Below are 23,721 nucleotides of genomic sequence, written 5' to 3'. Positions count from 1 at the left end.
ATCAGGATGTGTTGGTGGGGATGTTATCAAAGGCTTTCTTGTTACATTGCAGTCTTTTTTGTGTAATCTTCGGAAGAAGTTTCTTTCAGTTGTTACTATCAGAAAGAATGGTAGCCTCTTTTGAGTCCTTAATTTTTATCCTGTGGAGAGTGATTATATCACTTCATTTTTCCTTCATACACTGGCTGCTAGAAAAACATTTTGGCTTATTGAGAACAAGTGACATTACCATGCTATATCTCATCCCTTACTTCAGGTTATGACCCTAGTCTTTTTTGAACTTTCTAAAAAATTACTTCTAATGACTTTCCTTTTGTGTTTTATATTTTCAAGATACCTTTAGAAATGTTTTTTTTGTGACATATGAGGGAATATAAATATACATATTTGCCAAAAAGAATAATAGTTTGTAATAATTCCAAGCTTTTGATTGCTGGAGAAATATCCTACCGGTGGCATGGTATGCCTATAAAATTGGACTGTAGTTCTTGACTTGTCTTGGACATCTCCTGTCATATACCAGATTAGGAACAGAAGTTTGCAGGCAAACAGATGTACAAACTATAACAACAACAGGAACAGGGAAAGCCTGTGAAAGAGCTTTCACTTGAACATTACGTAAGGCAAGGTGTAGAGAAAATCATGTTTCAAGGGGCCATTCATATCTTAATGCATGCCAACCTCAAAAGATTAATGAGATAGAATGGCTACAGAGGCGATGGCCTAAACACCCTGAGAATAGTAAAGATGTCTCTATAGTAGACCACTAATGAGTCCCATGAGGAGCAAGATGCTACAGAGAAGCTTTCAAATAGCCTGGGAAACTAGGATTTGTTACAATCTGCTGTGTATCACACTGAGCTCTATAAACATGAGTGTACCTAACCTTTTTAAAATTTTTTGTGACTTATAATAATTGTACATATTTATGAGGTACAGTGTGGTATTTCAATACACGTATACAATGTGTAATGATCAAATCAGGGTAGCTGGCATATCCATCCCCTCAAACATTTCTCATTTCTTTGTGTTGAGAACATTCAGAATCCTCTCTTTTAGCTATTTGAAAATATACAGTAAACTATTGTTAACTAGTCACCCTGCTGTGCTATCAAACACTAGATTTTCCTCCCATCTAACTGTAGTTTTGCACCCTTTAGCCAACCTTTCCTTATATCCGCCTCTCCCCTACCCTTCCCAGCTTCTAGTAACCACTACTCTACTCTTAACTTCTATGAGATCAACTTTTTTCAGCTCCCATATATAAGTGAGATCATGTGGTATTTCTCTTTCTGTGCCTGGCTTACTGAACATAATGTCCTCCAGGCTTACCCATGTTGCTGCAAATGACAGGATTTCATTCTTTTTATGGCTGAGTAGTATTCTATTGTGTATCTATACCACATTTTCTTTAATCATTCATCTGCTGATGAACACTTAGGTTGATTCCATATATTGGCTATTGTGAATAATGCTGCAATAAACATGGGAGTGCCGGTATCCCTTCAACATACTGATTTCCTTTCTATTGGATATACACCACCAGTAGTGGGATTGCACGATCATATAGTAGTTCTATGCTCTGTTTTGGGGGGAACCTCCATACTGTTTTTTACAATGGCAGTACTAATATGCATTCCCACCAAAACAATTCTTGGAAATCAATACTGTCGCTTTTCCGATGTGGAACCTCAGACTTAGAAATTCTCTAAAGCTGTACAATGTGTAAGTGGTAGAACAGGGTCTTGAATTAATCATGTCTGACTGTCTTCTTCCATACCACCTAACTGTCATTCTAAGTTATCTGCTCAAATATGGTACTTTTAAAGCCCAATAATAAGGCTTAAACAATGGTATTTGCCCCTCTCTTGGCTTCATCTTCTTGGATCTCAGGGGAAGAGTTCTCCCTTCATCCTATCAAAAGTACTCTGAAAATTAACCTACTTCCACTCCTTTCACATTTTCTCAGCTTTTCTGGTCTCTCCTTTCTCTTTTTTACTCTACCATCAGACACCGGCTTTGCCTTATCCACACATACTTGGGCTTCTTGTCATGCCCTTGTTTGGCTGGACATGTGCCCTTGCTCACTCCTGGTATCCATGGACTCAATTCTCACAATCCTCTCTCACCAGTACTTATGTTCCCTGCCTGAGACCCCATCTCTCAAGTTTACACTCTACTCACTTGGGAATAAAGGTGGAGAAAGGGAGGGTAAACATGAGTAGGGAAAAAGGATCTGGGCTGAAACATTAGAAATCATAAAATAATGTGCTCATATTACAAATTTAAGGACACATCTTCATTAGATGTTGATACTCTTGCTTATATAACCATGTTCCAAACCTGCTAATAATTTGTGTGCTTGTTCATGTCAGATGTTACCTTAAGTCATAGCTTTATTCCTTCTTAAATGAGTATTTGCATTTTGGCATACATTTTGATAAAGCAACAGTTAAATATACAATCACCGACTATTTGAGCATCTGTTTTGTGCTGAAAACTGTTGTATGCACATTCCAAAGCTATCTCACTTTTGGAGAGTGTAAATATACACACACACATGCATACAATGTGTTTGCTTTTGTATGATATTCTATATGTGAAATCTCAGTATATGCCTGAAAGTTGCATAAATGAATCAAGTAGTAATTAATTCATACAAAGTAGCTGTCTTGTTTGTTTTTATTACTGTATTGTTACACAATGTAATCTTTTTTTGATTACTTTTCTAATAAAATAGCTATAGTCTGGCGATTATTCACTCTTTTGACTTAATCCAAATTTAAATGCAATATTAGTGATCTGATTCAAATGTTTAAATAAAAATGGATTTTGCTTTAGGCATCAATAGTTTAGCAAAGAGTAAAATAAAGTAACACTAGGGATAATGATGTGAATGCCAATTAATATATTAGTTTTACAAAAATCAACTTCTATTTTGAGGGTTGATCAATATAAACAAATTACTGTGATGACATCTTGTTGACTTCGGGTTAATTATGACCATAGCATTCACCAGCTGGAAAGTAATAAAGCACACAATATTGCACAAATATGATGAATTATTCACACTTATGGGACATGGAGAGAAAACACCCAGTGCATTTCATTTCACGTGGTAGAATTAGTTTATGAAAATCTTGTCCCTGGAGGCCCTTTGAATCTTATCGAAACTACATCTGGAGTTGAATAAATATTTATGTTAAATATGTAATAATCATTGCAAATTGCCAATCAGGGCGAGCATGGCTTTATATATCAGAGGAGAAATAAATAGGTGTAAGAACTCCCATACCCTCAAAATTTCTCCCAAATTCAGACATTCAACATTTTAAACATTTGAATTAAGGAATAAACAGTATTGGGAGATTTTGAGATTTATGGGCTATCAGGTCATATGAGAACACTTTTTCGGCCGCGCCCCATCATGGCGCTGGCTACCCTTCTCTTCCGCCTTCTCCTTCCCACCGGCGCCACAATACCTTCCTGCCTGCGCAAATCACATGCCAATCAGCACAGGCTCCCTGCTCCTGGCCCCTTAGCAACGCAATCCATCCAATCCCCGAATGCCCTGTGTCCTCAGCAAACCTATCAGCTCTCTTCTAACCCTATAAAAGCAGATGTGCCCGCTGAATAAAAAACCTTCTCCAGCGAGCTGTCTTGCGTTTGTGGTGCTGAATTTTATTCCTTTCATGGGCAGGGAAGTTGGAGTAAGAAATATATTAAAAGTCTTCTTATACTTTACTTTAATTAGATTACTTTTCTTAGTTTACTTTGCGTACAACAAATAGCTAACATTTTTGTACTAAGGAAAAGTAGATGTAGAATGATTATAATCACTCTTCACATGAATATTCTGAGACTTTACTTGCTTACAATACTTTAATTAATTTTAGATATTGTTTAGGTAGCTTAGTATCCTTTTACCTGATTCTTGATTAATAACTCCCACTGGAAGCAGATCAAAATTCAGAATCCTAGGTCCATACTCAGTTATTCTGATTCTCTAGGTCTGGGATAAGGCCCTACCATCACAAAGTATTTTAAGGCAGGTTGGCAGAAGACTACACTTTTAGAAACATTGATCTCTACACCATGGTCTCAGAACATTTTTCTTTTTATCACACATCTCTATTACTAAGTATTTTTTAGGGTTCCCTTCAATGTATATATATTTGCATTTGAAATGTATACATGTAGCCCTATCAACTCATATATTTAATATCAATAGAACTTACTCCTCTTTTAGAGAATTAATAAATATGTTTGTATTTATTGTCTTAAACTCGTTAACATTTTATAAATGTGAATTTATGCATATGTATATATTAAGCCCTAAAATCCATTTTTAGTTGGTGGGCTCAAACAGGCTTTCAGCAATATTTGTTATTTGAGTAGTTTAAATTAAAATTCCAAAAATTTATGAGTTTATTTTATATTTTTAATATTATATAGAAAACCATTTATACTGCTAGATATGTTCTCCAAAAATGCCATTTAAATTTTATTTTAAAATATACTTTGAAAAAGATTCATCTGTGAAGTTTTCCATTAGAGGAGAATTTTATTCTATTTCCATTTCCATTGATGTTTCTCTTCTTGAATGTGACATGCAGGTGTAATATCTCTTTGTTTTTTAATTAGATCAGGAAGAGCCCAGGGATCTTGTCATTGATCACTCCTGGAATAGCTTCATCAATGAGAATTCTGCCTTTGGGTTTAGTCCTCTGAGTCACATGCAAGGTACAGGATTTCTACTTTATATTCTGTCATTTTATATGCTGCCATATTGCAGACATAATGAAATATATGTTTACTGTCTTAATAAATATTTAATACAAATTGAAAATATAATTTTAAAATTTTGAAACAAATTTTAGTGAGTTAATAGAAAAACATGGAGAGTATAAACTTTATGTATGCTCATTGCATTTGCATTATTTTTTATTCCATAGCACATAAGTAAGACTTGCCAAATATATTGTCTTTGAAATTTTGAATGGTTGAATATCATACCACTTACTACATGAGTATGCAAGTCAAAGAAGATTTCAGAAAATTACAAATAGTCTGCTATAATGACTAATACTTATGAAAAATATTTGCATCTTTGCAAAGTTAATGATTTCTTGCAAATTTATTACAGGGCACGTCTTCTTCTTCTATATATTAACCACTCCACCTGCATATTGACGAATAAGAGAAAAATCTAAAAAATAACAAAGTTATTTAAAAATATAAAGTCCCAAAATTATGAATTTGCTTAAAAATAATATTTTTAAATTACAAAAAATAATTTTGACAGTAAAATGTGAATTATCTTAAGAAAATTAATGCAAAAATACTAATTGAAATCAATAACCACTACTAACATTCTAATAAAAATGGGTTAATGAATTTCTTTTATATTTATTATAGTTATTTATATAGGTATCTTAAATCTCATTAATTCATCTCATTTAATAAAACAGTTCCATAATATAGGTGTTGTTATTATTCTCACTGAGTTGAGGAAATTACAATTCAGAAAATTAACTTACGCACAATCAAAACAGTTGCATAATGGCAGAGCTGAACCTCCCTCCTGTGTCTGACTTTAGAGTTTTGCTTTCTGTTTCTTTGCAATACATTAAAAGGAGTATGAACAACAGTTCACACAAGAGGAAGTACAGGTGGCCAAAGAATGGTTGAAAATACATACAATGTCACTAATAATCAAATAGATGTTGATTTAGATAATAGCCACCTAAGTTTTCTTTTCCTTTTCTTTCTTTGGTTTTGTATTTTAATGAAAGTACCACAGCTAATGTTTCCGTGGTGAAACTGGAACAATCAGTGATTGTGGGAGAACAAATCACTGCATGGTTTCTAGACAGCACTTTATGTAATGTATACAAATAAATTTGAAATTATCATCCTTTTGACCCAGAAACCCCAATTCTGTTGAGATCTTTTAAAGAAATAATCAAAATATGGTTAATGTATGTACAGATATTTGATTCTGCATTATTTGTATTAGCAAAAAATTGAAAACAACCTTAATTCCAAATAATAACTTTGTTATATTTGTAGCAACTATTTATATGTCTGTTTATACTTAATTTTACTTATCCATTAAATATATGAACCATTTTCTCTTTCTTAAATTTTATCCATTGATTCTACACTTTCAATGACCTTTGACATTATGAAATTAGTTGAAAATTCATCTTTGCTTTTTTTCTTCTCCTTCATTTTTAATGGGGAAGGAGTTACAGGTAGTAGATAACTTTTTTATTTCCTCCCTTAGTTTATCCATATCCTGCTTTTTTCCTATGCAATTACAATCTAATTTTATTCCCCCCTCATTTACTTAGCTTATTTTCCATTTTTGGTTGAATTAATGACAATCATTGTGTTGTTATTTATTTTTGCAATGTGACATCTTATATTTGTATCATAAATATTCTGTTCCATGTGTCTGTATTTCAAGTCTCATGCCAATGCCATACAGTTTAAATCTGATGGCTTTGTTATTTTATTATATTTATTTCCAGTTTCTTTTAAATCATTTACTTCCTCTCACCACTATTTATTTCTCTGGAAAAAAATTAGAATAACTTTTCATCAAGTTCCAAAATAATCCCAATAATCGTTCAAATGCAATTACAGTAAACCCATAGACAAATTTGCAGAGAATTACATATTTATAATATTTACTCTTCTTGCTCAGGACCATTCATTTCCTCAATATTCTGAAGCACAGTATTTGTAAATGCCAATAAAGTTCATGCTTCCAGTAGCAGGACTTTTATTTTAAATAATCCAATTACTAATCATATATAATGCAATTTCTATGCAACATGGAGACCAAAATTTTGTCTCAATTTTAAGTCTTCTAACTTGGAAAATAGAAATTAAATGTACTTTCTTAATTATAATTTATATTATTCTTATTGTCTCTAAGTAGTTTACAAATTTAAACCAGTTCTCTGCTGGATACTTGATTTCTCTAATTTCTTCAGTGACTTGGTTTTTAAGATACACAATGCATACCCTGCCTGCAGTGGGTTTGACAGTTCAAGATGTGCTTCCTGCTGCTCTGTATAATAAAATCTCCAAGGGAGTTAGTTTATTTTCTAGAAATTCCTTGTTTGCTCTGATATTCTTACATGCTGTAATATTTGTCCTTTGGGGGTTTTACTGATAATTTGGGGAACACAAGCATTAAAAGTCCAATAGAAATGGGAGCTTGGCTTCTTAAACTACTATTGCCCTTTTTAGAGACATTGAGGTACCATTGGCCATATTGTAAAAATTACCTCTAGGGATATTAATAAAAATAAATTTTTAACTATAAAAAAATTAACCTTAAAACTAAGTTTTCCTACATCAACATGGAATTTTTCCTTGGCAAATATTTGGGAACTGAAAATATTATCTTATTCTTGACCAGTGTGTACCTAAGTGTGTTATAAAAAGACAAAAACAGAAACAGACAAACAAAAACCAACTAAGATCTATGCTCAAATAAATTTGAGAAACACTGGGCTCAACAGAAGTTTCTTTATGCATCTGGCCAAGAAGTATACTTTTGAAAATGCTACTTTCTGATGAACTGATTCAACAGGAAGGTTCTAAACTTGTACCCTCTCACTTGCCGTATGATGTGACAATGCATTCCATTACATTCAATTAAATGCTAGGCATTAAAGGGAAACGAAGCAACAGCCGATAAGACTTGTAAGTATAAGCAGATAAGTATATGTTCCTCAGGTATAAATGCTGCTACTTCATTCTATTGTAGTAGCTATACTATTCACCATTCCATTCTCAACCTCATTTTACCAAAATTTTGGTCTATATGTGACAAAAGATCACAGGTAAAAATATTTTCTATAACCATTCTTCATATTGACTTCTTTCAGAAATTTTAAGTTCCTTTGTGCTTAATGAAGTTGTTTAATAAGATTGGATTTATATGTAGTTAGATACTGTCCTAGTCTAGAACTCTAGCAATTGATATTATGTTTTTCGCATTGGAAAACGCATTTGCATCCACTTTATTGCTCTAAGGAAATATACTTTTCTAGAAATTTTCTTCCTTAGAATGAGTTTCATATTATGCTCTACATAGCTAAATATTTCTTTTTGTTTTTAGCAAGTTCACTGATCCTACTGTTATCTTTCAAAACTGGTGACAAGAAGTAGACAGGAAGGAAAGAAGATCTTGCTGTCAGTGAAGAACCTTAACCTACTAGATCTTCTCTTTAAAACTTAATATTGTCTACATATTTAATTAGGTAGAATAACAAGAATAAGACAAGAATGTAGGTGAATTGTGATCTAAGAGGACATCCTTCTGCAAAACTATAAATTTATAAAACACGGAGTATTCATTTTCTCTTTTGCAAGGAAGGAATCAAATGCTACAGAAGCAAAATCAAGATTAAACCCTTGAGGAAAATAAATCTTAGTTGTACCATCTTCCTGGTTCCTCCAGCTGAAATGCTTAAAAGGGGAGGTGGGGAGAAGGTTAGCATTATTACATGGTATACTGTAGCACTAGAGAATAAGGTGCTACTTTGCAAAAAAAATTATACCTATAATTTTAGGAAGGTGTCCTGTGTACTAAACATTAGGCTTGTAGTCAAAAAAATCTGTGTTCTGGTCTTGACTGTAACATGGATAAGCTATGTTAGCTTGGGCTAGTTTCCATATTCTCTGAACCCCATTTTAGATATTTTTAAAAAATGAAAATGAGTTTTAACTAATAGGATTTTTTGATGAGAAAATACAATTGTATATGTGAAGAAATTTCTAACTAGTGAAATTATCTACAAGTATAGGTTATTAGTATTAGTTATATAATTGAAAAAAAGTTAACTCCAAGACCAACTCCTAGTTTCCTTCCATTTTGTAAAAAACAAGATCTAGCACAATTGCTGTTACATTCCAGAAAATACATTTCTGAAATACAAAGAACAGTAATTTTTCTTGTGAAGTCTATTTGTTTTCTAGGTGAAACAGTTACTAGACAAATGGTTTTAATTTTATAGGGACTAAATTACTAGTTCATGAAATAGTCTTGGTATCTTGGTAAATGCCACTTTTCTAGAAAATGACTTCTTATGGACGAGTAGATAATTATATCTATAGTTATATCTATATTGATATTTTTCAATTACCCAACCTTGTTGTCCCGTTTAATATTCCTCACCCTTTATGTATTCTACTCTTCTTCAGCATTTCTATTTTTAAAATATCTCCAAAATTTAGTTATTCATATAGTACCTTCACAATTTTTGGCATACCTTTGCATTACCTATATAATAATTTACTTAATTTATTTAATATCATTTTAATGAAAAACAGTGTTACTACTAAGATTTTGATTTGAATCCTTATGTAAGTTCAAAGGATCTAGAATAACTATGAAAATCTTGAACATGAGAAAAAACATGAGGAATTTATGTTACAACTATCAAGACTTAATCATATAGCTGTAGTCCTTAAGTCAGTATGGTATTGGTGCAGTAGCAATGTACTTTGTGCCAGAAACTTTTTAAAGCACTTTATAAATATTAATGGATTTAGCCCTCAAAACAACTCTTTAAGATAGATTCTATTAATATCCTTATGTTAGAGATGAGTATACTGATGACATATGTAGGAGTTATGCTCAAGATCACACAGGCAGTGAATGCTGGAGCTTGTGTTTGAATTTAGGGCTTGGACTCTTACCCATAACACAGTACTCCTATAACTATAAGGCAGCTGTAAAACATCAGTGAAAAACTAATAAAATAAAATTTAAAAATAATTGTCCAAGTTTCACTCGGAAGTATGTTCAGTATCACTGTTGCAGAGCAGTTTTCCTGGGAAGTAGACTCTGAGAAGTATGCTAGCATGCAGGAAATTTATTAGGGAGTGCTTTCAGTATCAACACCACTGAGGAAAGAGAATGAAACAAGATTGAGTAGAGAGAGAAAGTGGGGACAAAGATGTCAGCTCACACAATAGTGAGCACTGAAGGTAGTATAGCTCTTCAGAGTTGCCCCAATTTGGGATGAAGAGGTTAGGATTTTATACACCCCGTCCCCCACCTCCCATATTAATCCATCATTGAATGCAGTCTTCCTCCAGGAAAGGAATTTGACCTTGTTCAGGTTAGTCTCTTAATCTGAAATCTAGACTTTATATACTGGCAATAATCTCAATAGCATGGGGCACAAAATCATGAGAATATATTCCTCTTTCATCTAGAAGCTTTATTGTTTACTTTCCTGACACATATCTCAATAATTTTCAATATGGTGAGATGTAGGTGTCAAGGTTCAATTTATTCACTATGTAAACCACATTGTTTTAGCATCATTTATGGAAAAAGCCATACTTCATTGAATTGTCATGGTGCTTTTCTTCCAAATCAGGTGGCAGTATATATATGAGCCTATTTCTGGACTCTATTGAGTTCCAGTTTTCTATTCATCTACACTTGTACCAATAAATACCATATTGCCTTAATCATAGCTATATGATTAAGTCTTGATATGTGATACATAAGTCCTTCACATTTTTTCTCGTATTCAAGATTTTCATAATTATTCTAGATTCTTTGAGCTTACATAAGGAATTTAGAATCAGCTTGTTAATTTCCAAAGACACACACACACACACACACACCCCTACTAAGATTTTGATTTGAATTGCATTAAAATTATAGATTTATTTGGGGGCAACTAGCATCTTAGAAATATTAGGTTATTTAGTCTTTTGGTTCATAAACATGTGTATTAGTCCGTTTGTGTTGTTATAACAGAAATACACAAGACTGGGTAATTTATGAGGAAAAGAGGTTTATTTGGCTTACAATTCTGGGACAGCTCCATCTGGCACAGGCCTCAGGCTGCTTCTACTCATGGCAGAAAGCAGCAGGCAGCTGGCAGGTACAAGCAGATCACATGGCGAGAGGAAGCAAGAGAGAGAGAGAAGGTGCCAGGGTCTTTTTAAGTAAGGAGCTCTCACGGGAACTAATAGAGTGAGAACTCACTCATTAATCCCCTCTCCCCCAGGGAGAGTATTAATCCATTCATGAGGGATCTGCCCCCATGACTCAATCAGTTTCCACCACTGCCACACTGGAGATCAAATTTCCACATGAGTTTTGGAGGGGACAACACATTCAAACTCCATCAACATGGTATCTTCCTTCATCTATTCATCCAAATATCTGTCCATTTCTTCAAAATTTATTTAAAAGCCCATCTCATCACGAGTGATTTGCCAACATTATCATAGACTTCACTGCCATATGTACTTTTCTGGATTATCTCTACTATTCCACTGATCTGTCTTTAAGAGTCAAAACTACACTGTTTTAATCATAGTTGCTTTATAATGTTCTCTAATATGTGTTGAGGATAGATCTCTTTTATTACTTTTTATTTTCAAGTTTTTGCTGCCTATTCTTCACTATTTATTTGTCCATATGATCCTTATAATACACTTTACTACCTTCAAAGAAAATTCATGGACTACTTATTGGGCTTAATTTAACTTAAAACATTATAAACATAGGAAGAAAAGTTATTTCTTTTATATTGAATCTTTCTATCAATGAAAGAAATATATTTTCATTTTTTCATCAACTTTGTCTTCAGAAATGTTTAAACTTTACCTTTTATTATTTTTTTCATATGTTCTAATGGACACATGCTCAAAACCATTTTAAATCACCTCTTAAAAAGTAGCAATGTTATTGAAATTATATATCATTTTTTCCTATGACATCGAAGCAACAGAAAATACACAATTTGTTGTCATATAGTACAAGCTACTTTTACGATTCTTTGTACTTAATATTTCATTACAGGGGTACTTCAAAAAGTTCATGGAAATATTTGTAATATCTTTCAATTCTATTTTCCATGAGCTTTTTGAAGTTCCCTTACATTTAATATATTAAGTAATTGATTACTATGTGAATAAGATAATTAATATACTTTTACATACATAATTCATGATCTACTACTTATGTTCTTTTTATATTTTTGTTGTTGTTGTTGAAACCTAATTGATTATATGTATTTTGGGTTAACAAATTTGGTTATCAGTACTTGTGTACAACATGTGATGATCAATTGAGTATAGATGGCATATTCACCATTACTAAAAAAAAATCTTCAGTTTTTCCACATTAATGATGATATTGGCAGTGGGTTTGTTGTATATGGTTTTTATTGTCTGTGATACTTTCTTTCTATTGCGAATTTGTTGAGAGCACTTATCGTGCAGGGATGTTGAATTTTGCCAATTTTTTTCCTGCATCTATTGAGATAATCATAAGATTTTTGTCCTTCATTTTGTTGATGTGGTCTATCACATTTACCAATTTGCTTACATTAAACCATCCTTGCAACTCTGGTATGAACCCCACTTTATAATGGTGTATAACCTTTTGGGTGTGCTGCTGTAATCTGTTTGATAATATTTTGTTGAGGATTTTTGTGTCTATGTTCATAAAGGATACTGGTCTGTAGTTTTTTTGCTGTATCTTTGGTTTAGGTATGAAGGTAATGCTGGCATGATAGAATGAGTTTGGGAGAATGGCCTCTGTTTGAATTTTTTGAATTAGTTTGAGAAGGCTTGGTATTAATTCTTCTTTAAAGGTTTGGTAGAATTCAGCCATGAAGCCATCTGGTCCTAGGCTTTTCCTCATTGGGAGACTGCTGATTACTGCTTCAATCTTGTTACTCATTTTTGGTCTACTGAGGTTGTCTATGTCTTCTTGGTTTAATTTTGGTAATTTGCATGTGTCCAGAAATTTATCTGTTTCCTCAAAGTTTGCAAATTTGTTTGGTGTAAAGTTGTTCTTAACAATTTCTAATGATTCCTTGTATTTCTGTGATATTTATTGTAATATATCCTTTTTCATTTCTGATTTTTGCTATTTGGGTATTTTCTCTTCTTGTTTTAGTTAGCCTAACTAATGGTTTGTCTATTTTGTTTATCTTCCCCAAAAAGACCAACTTTTGATTTTGTTGATATTTTGTGTCATTTTTTTTTTAGTCTCTATTTCATTTAGTTATGCTCTATTCTATTTTTTTTTATTTACTTATTGAAACATAGTTGATTGTACTTATCTATGGGGTACAGAGTGGAATACAAACACCTGTATGCAATATGTGATGCTCAAATCAGGATAATTAGTATATTCAATGTTATACAATGTAATGGTTTTTCAAAATCTTTTATCAATTGTTCCCTTACCCCACTTACACTCCCCTTTTCCTACCTTTGGTAACCTCAGTACTGTTCTCTCCTTTTCAAAGTTTAACATAGTATTGTGATTGTTGTATCTATGTTATTGTTTTATTTATTTGTTTACTTTTTAGCTCCCACTTCTGAGTGAGGACATGTGGTACTGCTCTTTGTGTGCCTGACTTATTTTATTTAACATAATTTTCACTAAGTTTATCCTTATTGCTGCAAATGGCAGTATTTCATTCATTTTATGGCAGAGTAGTATTCCATTGTGTAAATATGCCACATTATCCTTATACAGTCATCCAATAGTGGACATTTAAGTTGTCCACTCTTGGATATTGTAAATAGAGCTGTGATAAACATAGGAGTGTCAATATCCCTTCAACATGATGATTTCCATTCCTTTAGGTAAAAACCCAGCAGTGGAATTGCTGGATCATACAGCAGTTCTATCTGTAAGTGTTTGAGGAATCTCCATACCATTTTCTATAATGGCTGCATGAATTTACAATCCTACCAACAGTGTAGGAGTATTCTCCTTTCTCTGTATCCTTGCCAGCATTTGTTGTTTGCTGTGTTTTTAATAGACAGTCTAACTGAGATGAGATGATATCTCAATGTGGTTTTGATTTGCATTTCTCTGATTCTGAATGTAGTTGAGCATTTTTTCATGTGTCTGTTGGCCATTTGCATATCTTCCTTTCAGAAATGCCTATTCAGCTCCTTTGCCCATTTTTTAATTGGTTTACTTGTTTTTTACTGTTAAGTTGCTTGAATTCCTTGCATATTCTGGATATTAATCCTTTGTCAGATGCATAGTTTGCAAATATTTTCTTCCACATATAGTTTGTCTCTTTGCTCTGTTAATTATTTTATTTGCAGAGGATATTTAATTTGATATAATCCCATTTGTTTATTTTTTCTTGTTTCCTGTGGTTTTTGGGGTCTTATTCATAAAGTGCTTGCCTGGTCCTTCCTGAAGTGTTCCCCCTATGTTTTATTTTAGGAGTTTTATATTTTCAGGTCTTATATTTAAGTCTTTAACACATTTTGAGTTGATTTTAGTATATGGTAAAAAGTAAGGGTCTTGTTTCATTCTTCTATGTATGGATGTCCAGTTTTCCCAGCACCATTAATTTACATGCGTTTGTACAGTTTCCAGAGTTTCAGTTGTTATTGATATCTAGCTTTAGTCCATTCTGGTCTAAAAAGATACTCGAAATGATTTCAATTTTTTTCAAATTTGTTGAGACTTGATTTGTTGCCTAAGATGTGGTCTCTCCTGAAGAATGTTCCATGTGCAGATGAGAAGAATACATATTCTATAGTTGTTGGATGAAATGTTCTGTAGATATCAGCCAATTGGTCTAAAGTGTGGTTTCAATCCTGTGTTTCTCTTTATTTGTTGCCAGGATGATCTGTCCAGTGTTGAAAGGGGTGTTCAGGTCCTCAACTATTATCATATTTGGGTCTATCTCTTTCCCTAGGTCTAATAGTGTTTGCTTTATATATGTGTGCTCTGATGTTGGGTGCATATATATTTATGACTGTTATGTCTTCTTGCTGGATTAATCCCTTTATCAATATAATGACTTTCATTTACTCTTTTTACAATTTTTGGTTTAAATTCTATTTTACCTGATATAATAATGGTTACTTCGGCTCGTTTTTGGTACCCATTTGCATGGTTTAACTTTTCCTGTCCCTTCACTGTTACTGTGTGTGAGTCTTTACACATGGGGTGAGTTTCTTATAGACAGCATATAATCGGGTCTAGTTCTTTAAATCCATTTAGCAAGTCTATGTCTTTTGAGTGGGGAATTCAATCTATTTGCATTTAGGGTTGTAATTGAGAGGTATTGTTTACTCCTGGCATTTTACTGATTTTTGTATGGTTATTTTAAATGTCTTTGTTTTATTTTTTTTCCTTTTATTATTTGTCTTTGGTGTTTGTTGGTTTTTTAAAGTAGTAAGATATAGTTTCTTTCTCTTTCTCAATTGCATATCTGTTCTACTGGTGGGCTTTGTCCTATCTCATGCATTCACAGTGATGATTATTGGTTTTTGGTTTCCAGATGCAGTACTCTCTTGAGGATTTCTTATAGGTCAGGTTATGTGGTGATGAACCCCCACAGTTTTGGGGTGGTTTTTTGGGGGAAATACACTATTTCTCCTTCATTTTTGAAGGAAAGGCTTGCTGGGTTTGTATTCCTGGTTGGCAGTGTTTTTTGTTTTAGTAATTTGAATATGTCATCCCATTCTCTTCTGGCTTGTAGGGTTTCTGCTGAGAAGTCTGCTGTTAGTCTGATGGCAGCTCCCTTATGAGTGACTTGACACTTTTCTCTTGCTAATTTAGGATTCTCTCTTTGTCTTTGAATTTTGACAGTCTAACTACAATGTGCCTCAGAAAATTCCTTGCTGTGGATCTTTGAGCTTCTTAGATCAGGAAGTTCATATATCTCTCCCAATACTTGGAAAGTTTTCTGCTATTATTGGTTGAATAGGTTTTTAATGCCTTTTCCTCTTTCCTCTCCTTCTGGAACATGCATGATTGGGATGTTTGTGTGGTTAAGGTTGTCTGTTAGTGCCATTTGTATTTCTTCATTTTTTAAATTCTTTTTTCTTTCTTTCACTTTTTTTTTTCTGGTTCACCTGGGCTATTTCAAAAAGGCTGTCTTCAAGATCAGAATTTTTTTCTTCTGCTTGCTTTAGCCTGCTGCTTATGCTCTTCGTTGTGTTTTTTATTTTGTTGGATGACTCCTTCAGTTCCAGGAGTTCTGCTACATTCTTTTCTAAGGTATTAATCACTTTGTAAATTTCCTTCTTCATATCTTCAATTTTCTTCTCTCATTCAATTGTGTCATCTAACTGAGTCTTCTTGTATCTCATCAAGTTCCCTTAACATTGTTGCTTGGAATTCCTTTTATGTCATTTCAAGAGATGCTTGCTCTATGGAGTCTAGTAATTGAGAATTATTGTACTCCTTTGGTGGTGTCATATTTTCTTTTCTTTTCTTTCTTTTTTTTTTGGTTTGTTTGTTTTTGTATTTCTAGTATCCCTACATTGATGTCTGGTCATTTGGTGGAGTAGTTGTTTCTTATATTACTCCAGAGTGGCTTTTCAGGAGAGAGACTCCCTCTTGTAGACGTGTTTTATATTGACTGTTGGCCCTGGAAAGATTTGCTGGCACCCCAGATAGTGTCCTGTACCTCTGAAAGGTGTACCTTGTTGTGCTGAGTGTTCTCAGCTTGATTGGATGGCCCTGGGTGAGGTTTCTGTTTCCTCTCTCCTGTGGGCAGAGGTTTCTAATGGGCCCTTGTTTCTCCCTCTTTCATCTATCCTCTTGCTAGCTAAAATGTGGAAACACCTGGATTTTGGTGAGGAGAAGCTGGTAGCACCCAGCCTGGGTACTGGCAGAGAGTGGGACTGACTGCTGTGTGGGAGAAGGGTGGCTGTGATTGTAGTGCTCTGCGATGGGGTTTGGCAATGGCAGCAGCCACGTGGTCATCCTTTCTTTTGTGGTTTGGGTGCTGGACTGTGAAGGGTGGGGCTGCTGAGTCATTTCCCAGGAAGTGGATGGGGCTGCTGTGCAGCATCCCTTACCTCCCCTTGTGGATGATGGGTGGGGGACAAGGGCTGGTGCTTGTTGGGGCACCCAGTGTGGCCAACTGTGGGGGCCAGGTGGGGCTTCCCAGGCCAGGTGAGGCTGCTTGGGCTGGGACACTTTGGTCCAGTGCCTGGGCTTGTGTGCATTGGGGTTTTGGTTGCCTGTGGTTGTTTTCCAGTGCCACCAAGCAGTCCCTCAATGAAGGGGCTGATATTTTCACTTTGAGTCTGTTGGCAAAGTTGTTGGGCAGGATGGTTCAGAATGGAGCTGCCAGGCCATCTCTGAAAAGGGTGATGCAGTTTATTTACATCTCCTGAGGGTATATTTGTTATGGTAGAGACCAATGAGATGTTTTTCTGACTTAGGGGCTCAGGCATATACAACTCAATCAGCTGGAAGGGCTGGGCATCAGGGGGAATGGGGTGTGATACACCTGAGGAGTGTATGCCTGTCAGATCTCTGGCCAAGAATGTGGAGGTGCATCAGTTCAGCAGGACTAGGGTTGGCATCCCAGGCTGCAGAACAGAAGTGTAGCTGCTGTGAGCCCAAGTGCCAGCTGCATGGGTCAGAGCATTGCAGCCTTTCCTGTGTTTGCACTTGGTAGAGGGTTATTATGGATTGAATTGTGTCTCCCCAAAAGTTTAATGTGTTGGAGGCTTGGCCTCCACTATGACAGTGTTAAGAGGGTGGGAAGTCCTATTATGGTAATTGAAATGTGAGGCCTTGAAGAGGTGATTTGGTTGTAGGATCATGCTTTAGCAAATGGATTAATAATGGTAGTCAGGGGCATGGTTTGGAGGGCTTTAAAAGGAGTACATGTGAAGAGTTTCTCTGTCTCTGCTCCACCATTTTCTGCCATATGAGACCCCTGGATTGCTGTAAAACCACCCTCAAAGAAGACCCTGTCCTGACGTGTTCCCTGGGCTTTGGATTTCCTAGTCTCCAAAACCATAAGCATTAAAATTTGTTTTCTTATGAATTCCTTAATTTACAGGTATTTTGTTATAAACAACAGATACAGACAAATACAAGTGTGGAGCTTTAAGGCTGAGGAAACACTGTGGCTACTGGCCCCAGGGCAGGGTGCACTCTCCTAGCAGCTCCGTTTTCAAGACGGTGCCAGTCTGTGATCTATATCAGCTTGGGTGATACAGAAGGTTGGGGGTGGGGAGTGCACAGTCCATGCCAATGTTCTAGGGTGCTATTTTTGTAGGGCACTGTCCACACTTGGCTCTGGATTGGTCCTGCCAAAAGATCTGTGGCCTATGTGGTGAGGATGGAAGGTGGTGGGGTCCTCTTCCTACATTTTCACTGCCAGGGAAATTCTTCCTGCCCAAATCTTGGAGCTGGTGAAGTGGCACTTAAGGCTGTGTACCTTTCTCTCTTCCTTATGTCACCCTCCTGGGTTTTCATTCTCCACAGTGATCTCACCAGTCTCCTGTTATACTTCTCCGTTCTCCCACCGATGCTCCCATCAGTATTTAGCAGTCTGTTAGTTGTTCCAATCTTTTTCTTTGGGGAGGAACATGCTCTAGGCACCTTTAGTCTGCCATCTTCCCAGAATTCCCTCTGAGTTATCCATCTATATGTTGTTTTACTAATTCATTTATCTATGACTAGCCAGTACCTTTTTAAAAATTGTGACTTCAGAGTATGTGTTAATATTTGATGCTAGTCCCTTTCTCTATTGAAAGGTAATACATCAAAAACCAAGAATATAAATCATTAATTCTGGTGCTTTCATCTAAAAAATACCCATCATCAGCATAGGATATTTGGGAAGTAAGGACAAAATTCCATCAGTGAGCATATCATTGCATCTGAAGACTGTAACTGTTATAATTTTGCATGTGCCTTTCAATACACCATTTAATTTCTCTTTCTCTTATACTACCTGCCTATAATATTTAAATTGTGACACACACATATTACTCCAAGTTAATGTTTATTTTCACAAAATGATTGTACGGATCCTCAAGAGAGGATTTCACAATTACAATTCAGCTATACTGCCAGAGAATGAAAGTCACATCCTTCTTCAGAATGATAAGATACAATTTTCTCCTACTTTAATGTTGTTATATTTTTAAATAGAGTTTTGTGCATAACTCTCAAAACCAGAAAGCATATTTTTAAGTAATATTAGTTATGCCAATAATGATTCACTGAGACAGTATTCTAATTCACCATTAGTCCAGATAACAAACATGTCAAAATACTGCCTCTCAAAGCATTTTACACATGTAGAGGGATATATACAAATTTATAAGATAATAATTTTTTATTGTGATTGCTGTTGCTTTTATTATTAACATCAATGTTTTCCTAAGTTTGTGATACTTTATATAATGAATAGAAATTGCATACTCAAAGAATACGTATTTTAGAATGTAAGAGCTTTAAATGCTACAATCATGTTTTCTCGATTATTACTCACTAGATATTGAGTAAAGTGTAAAATATCAGCATTTTTAAAGAATATTTAAATAATTCTTTGCCAGTGAAAATTCATTTTATCCAGAAATAAAAGCCACTACATTTAAAATGGGTCATTCTTAACATGACTTCAAAAGGTAAAATAATTATATCTACAAGAAATAAACTGATTAAAATGTATTAAAAATTAGGTATCACTATATAAACAAAATGTCATTATCATAAAAACCATTTAAGATAAGTGTGCTTCAGGGTAAGTTTCTTTGTAATAAAGAAACTTTGTAATATATCCCAGTAAATAGTTCATAGAAGCAGAGTTTTGCTGATATGGTTAAAGTGAACTTAACCCTGCCACCAATTAATATAACTTCAGGCAGGAAACTTACCCTTTAGATCTTTTAGATTTTCTCATTTTAAAAATATGTTACTCGGCACTTCCAGGTTCTGCTGAGTGAAGCTTAAATGTTTAGCAATGAAAAAGGCATTGTTCTTAACCTTATAATGACAGTGAAAACATGGAAAAACTAAAAGTTTATGATTTCTAAAGAAATCAGAAAGTTTAAGTCACAGGAAAATCATCTGGCTCACAATCTAAGCAAAGACTGGCACTTGCAGAGGGATACTACATGCAAGTTTTATCTGTAGACAACCCTGCAGGAACACACTTGTAAGAAGTGTTAAGGATGTTGGAGAATTGGGGCACTGAATGTACATTGATAAGAGAGTAGAAAGTCCCAGAGGTCTGAAGCTATAGTGACAGTGGCACCCTTGTGTAAACTCCCCACCCCCACAAAATCCCATTGGCACTCACAGAAATGACTGGAGGAGTTTCTCAAAAATCTTCCTTTATGATGCAGACTTAGAGCAGGGTGGCTGCAGCTTCTAGAGAAAGACATCAAAATCTTCCTGCACCATTCTCTCCTGTATTCCCTGTGGAACAAAAGCCTTAACCTATGAAGGGAAGAACAGCAAAAATTGTAACTTTTAGGGCAATGGCAAAATCCTGTTTCAGCTGGGGGAAGGACAGAGGGGAAAACCTCTGAAAGACACAGAACTGCAGCTGGGAAAGGAACAACAAAACTGAGAAGGTCACATCCCGAAAACCAGGGAAAATGGTGCCTGCCTAAGAATGAGGTGTAATCAGAACACCAGCAAACACTACCCTCACCAGTTCTACTGCCAGATTAACAAGCATTAAAGTCACAAGTAACACTGAATGAGTTGCAAAACTTACATGAGGTACAACACAACGGGAAAAGCTAAAGCTGAGGATGGAGCAGACATCGAGAAAAATCCTTTCTCAACAAGACCCCCACTAAACACAATTGTATTACTCTCAACCAAAAAAATTATTAGGAATATAAAAGGCAAGAAGAAAATAACACACTCTCAAGAGTAAAAATAAGTATTGAAACAAAACCCCAACATAACACAGACGTTGGAACTATCTGACAAGACATCCAAAATAACTATCACTAATATAGTAAGTTTTGAATGGAAAAGATGGGCAAGGTGACTGATTAGATGGGTAATTTCAGCAATGAGACAGAAATTATTTTAAAAATCAAATGCAAATGCTAGAAATGGAAACACAGAAACAGATTAAATAATCCTTCCAATTGACACAACAGTTGATTTGATACAGCCAAAAAGAAAAAAAAATCAGTCATCTTCAAAACTAGTGAATAGAAATTACACTAACTTAAAGATGAAAAGAAAACAATACATAAAAAAGAGAGCATTGAAGAGTTTTGAGACAATATGAGCCTAACATATTTATAGTTGCAATCCTAAAAGTCAAAGAGATAGAATAGTGCTGATGAAAAAAAGAAATATTTGAAAAAAACCAGTCTGTGAGTGTTAAAAAAAACCTAGGAAAATCATATTTAAGCTGCTAAAATCAAGCAACAAAAACAGTCTTGAAGATTGCCAGATTTAAAAAGAAAATGGCATCACATACAGAAAAAATTAAGACTTCTCTTCACAAACCATGAAAGCTAAATGAGAATGGAGTGACATCTTTAGTGATTACAGAAAAAAATACTGTCAATCCAGAACTCTATACCCAGTAAAAATACCTTTTAATATACAAAATTAAAGATTTCTTCTGGTCAATGCACAAAAGCCAATTGCATTTTTATTACTGCCAATAGTGAACTGGACCTTGACATTAAAAATGTCATTTACAATAACAAAACAACTCTGCAAAACTTAGATAAAAATGTAATAACACGTGCAGGATCTGTACATTGAATACTATGAAACACCAATGAAAGGAATCCAATAAGCCTAAACTGGTGATGTTTCACGTACATTGATTGGAACACCTAATATTGTTAAAATGTCAATGCTCTCTAATTTGATATTTTTCTAAAGTGTTTCCAATCTATTTCCCATCATAATTTTTTTATGGATATTAACGAGCTGACTTTACAATGTATATGAAAAGACAAAAAAACTAGAATATACAAAAAGTTTGAGAAAAAAGAGCATAATTGAAGGCTAACGCTAACAGAGTTCTAGATAAATGTAAAAACTACATTTATTTATATTGGCTAAACATAGACATATTTTTTCTTGGCTAAAGACAGACATAAATGTAAAATGAGCACAAGAGAAAGCCAAATTCAGACATACACAAATATAGTCAACTAAATGTTTTAGGTTCTCAAAAATAATATATATATAATTGATATAAGCTCTATCCACTGATGGATGATGAAATTAGATGTGAAAGTTCAAAGACAAAGATAATATTTACATCATCTCAAAGTATATCCACAAAATATTTATTAAATACAAAGGGAAAATAATAGCTTTACAGTGGAGATATCTGGCAGGTACAACCTTAACCAAGTGATAAAGGTTAACATCACCTGTAGTAATGTATATCAACATCATGTATCTCCTGATAAGGAAACACTGAGAAAGGGAAATAATACCTGTGGTATTATTCCCCAAAATATATATCCTCAATCTTATCAGACAAACTCAAATTAAGGGACAATCTATACAATAAATGACTGATACTCTTCAAAAGTGTCAAGGTCATGAAAGACAAGGAAAGGCTGAAGAATTGTTACAGGTTGAAGGAGACCAGGGGAGAATGGTATCTAAATGTAATGCAGAATCTTGAATTATATTTTGTGATATAAAAGAAAATCAGTGGAATAACTGATGATATCTGAGTATACTTTAATCATATTGCAGCAATGTTACTTTCTTAGTTCTGATGATTTTACACTTCCAAATTACAAAGTTTAAAAAATAAGTCAGTTGGAAAATATCATCTCTGGCATTATTCAAAACATGAACTATTTTTGATTTTTGTTACTTAAAAATCCATATCATAGTTTATCACTTCTGTAAAGCCATGTGAGTCATTTTTTATGTAAGGTTAATTTGGGACAGTAGTGTGATGACAAATTGAATTTTGTTTGCTATTATACAAGAAGTAGAACAAGAAGGATATCAAAGCAGAGCAATTAGTTAATGTTAATTTCTAGAAGATCCTTGATATGTCATTAACATCATATAGAATGCTTAAAATAAAAACAATCATGAATAGTATCAATAGCATGGACAGATGAAGAGCAAGTTCTGACACATTATCCTGATGTTATTTTGCTAAATCCTTAGAACTTGGAAAATGTGTAATAATTATGTTCTTCATTTTCCACAAGACATTGGATAAATTCGTTATAATGTCTTTGTGATACAAGTGTGTGGGTTTTAGTATACTGAACACCTATTGCCCAAATTTCTGATAACTGGTCATTACATTTTTCTATTATGATAGTCATTTCCTTCCTTATGCTTTCAACTTCCTAAACCATCTTCCAGCACTCATTCACTAGGCAAAACCACAACCATGATGAATTAGTTAATGCAACTGCTACATTAAAAATGCATAGCAAACAACCCCATAATCTCAGTGTCTTACAACCAGAAACAACTTTTTTCTCGCTCATGGATCAGCTGAATAGCTGGGCAGCTCTTATTTAGATTTTGTATCAGGTTAACGATTGCTCTATATGTTTACTCACTCTGGAACATACCTGGAACATGTTCTCATTATGGCTGGAAGAAGCACGAGAGGGCAAGTGGAAATACAATATAACTTTTAAGTTCTCAACTTGTATATTATCACCTAAATCCACATTCCAACGGCCAAATTAAGTCACATGGTCATGCTTAGAATCAGCTGAGATGAGAAATATACTCTGCCTACCTTAACATGAAATACATCAAAGTCAAATTGAAATCAAAGCAAGAGCCATGACTACATAATTATGATAAAGAGAAAACTTTGTTTATGAAATATTGGGAACAGTGATCTGTGACTACTAAATCAAGCATAAACCTACTCTCTTCTCTCTACATGTGCACACAAATAGCTGCATGTGGCTGGAGGACAAAGAAAAAGAAAA

General features: G+C 34.3%; 1 protein-coding gene across 1 annotated transcript in view; it reads left to right on the top strand.

Moving 5' to 3' along the window:
- Window positions 1-23,721, top strand: part of CFAP47 (cilia and flagella associated protein 47) — a 578,552-nt gene that overhangs the window by 459,305 nt on the left and 95,526 nt on the right. The window contains 1 exon segment of the mRNA XM_063084619.1: window positions 4,645-4,743. Within this exon segment, the coding sequence (XP_062940689.1) occupies window positions 4,645-4,743 (99 nt within the window).

This window comes from Cynocephalus volans, chromosome X (assembly GCF_027409185.1).
Source record: "Cynocephalus volans isolate mCynVol1 chromosome X, mCynVol1.pri, whole genome shotgun sequence".
Lineage (NCBI taxonomy): Eukaryota > Metazoa > Chordata > Mammalia > Dermoptera > Cynocephalidae > Cynocephalus > Cynocephalus volans.
Note: the sequence above shows the minus strand (reverse complement) of the source record. Positions and strands in the feature narration are given on the sequence as shown.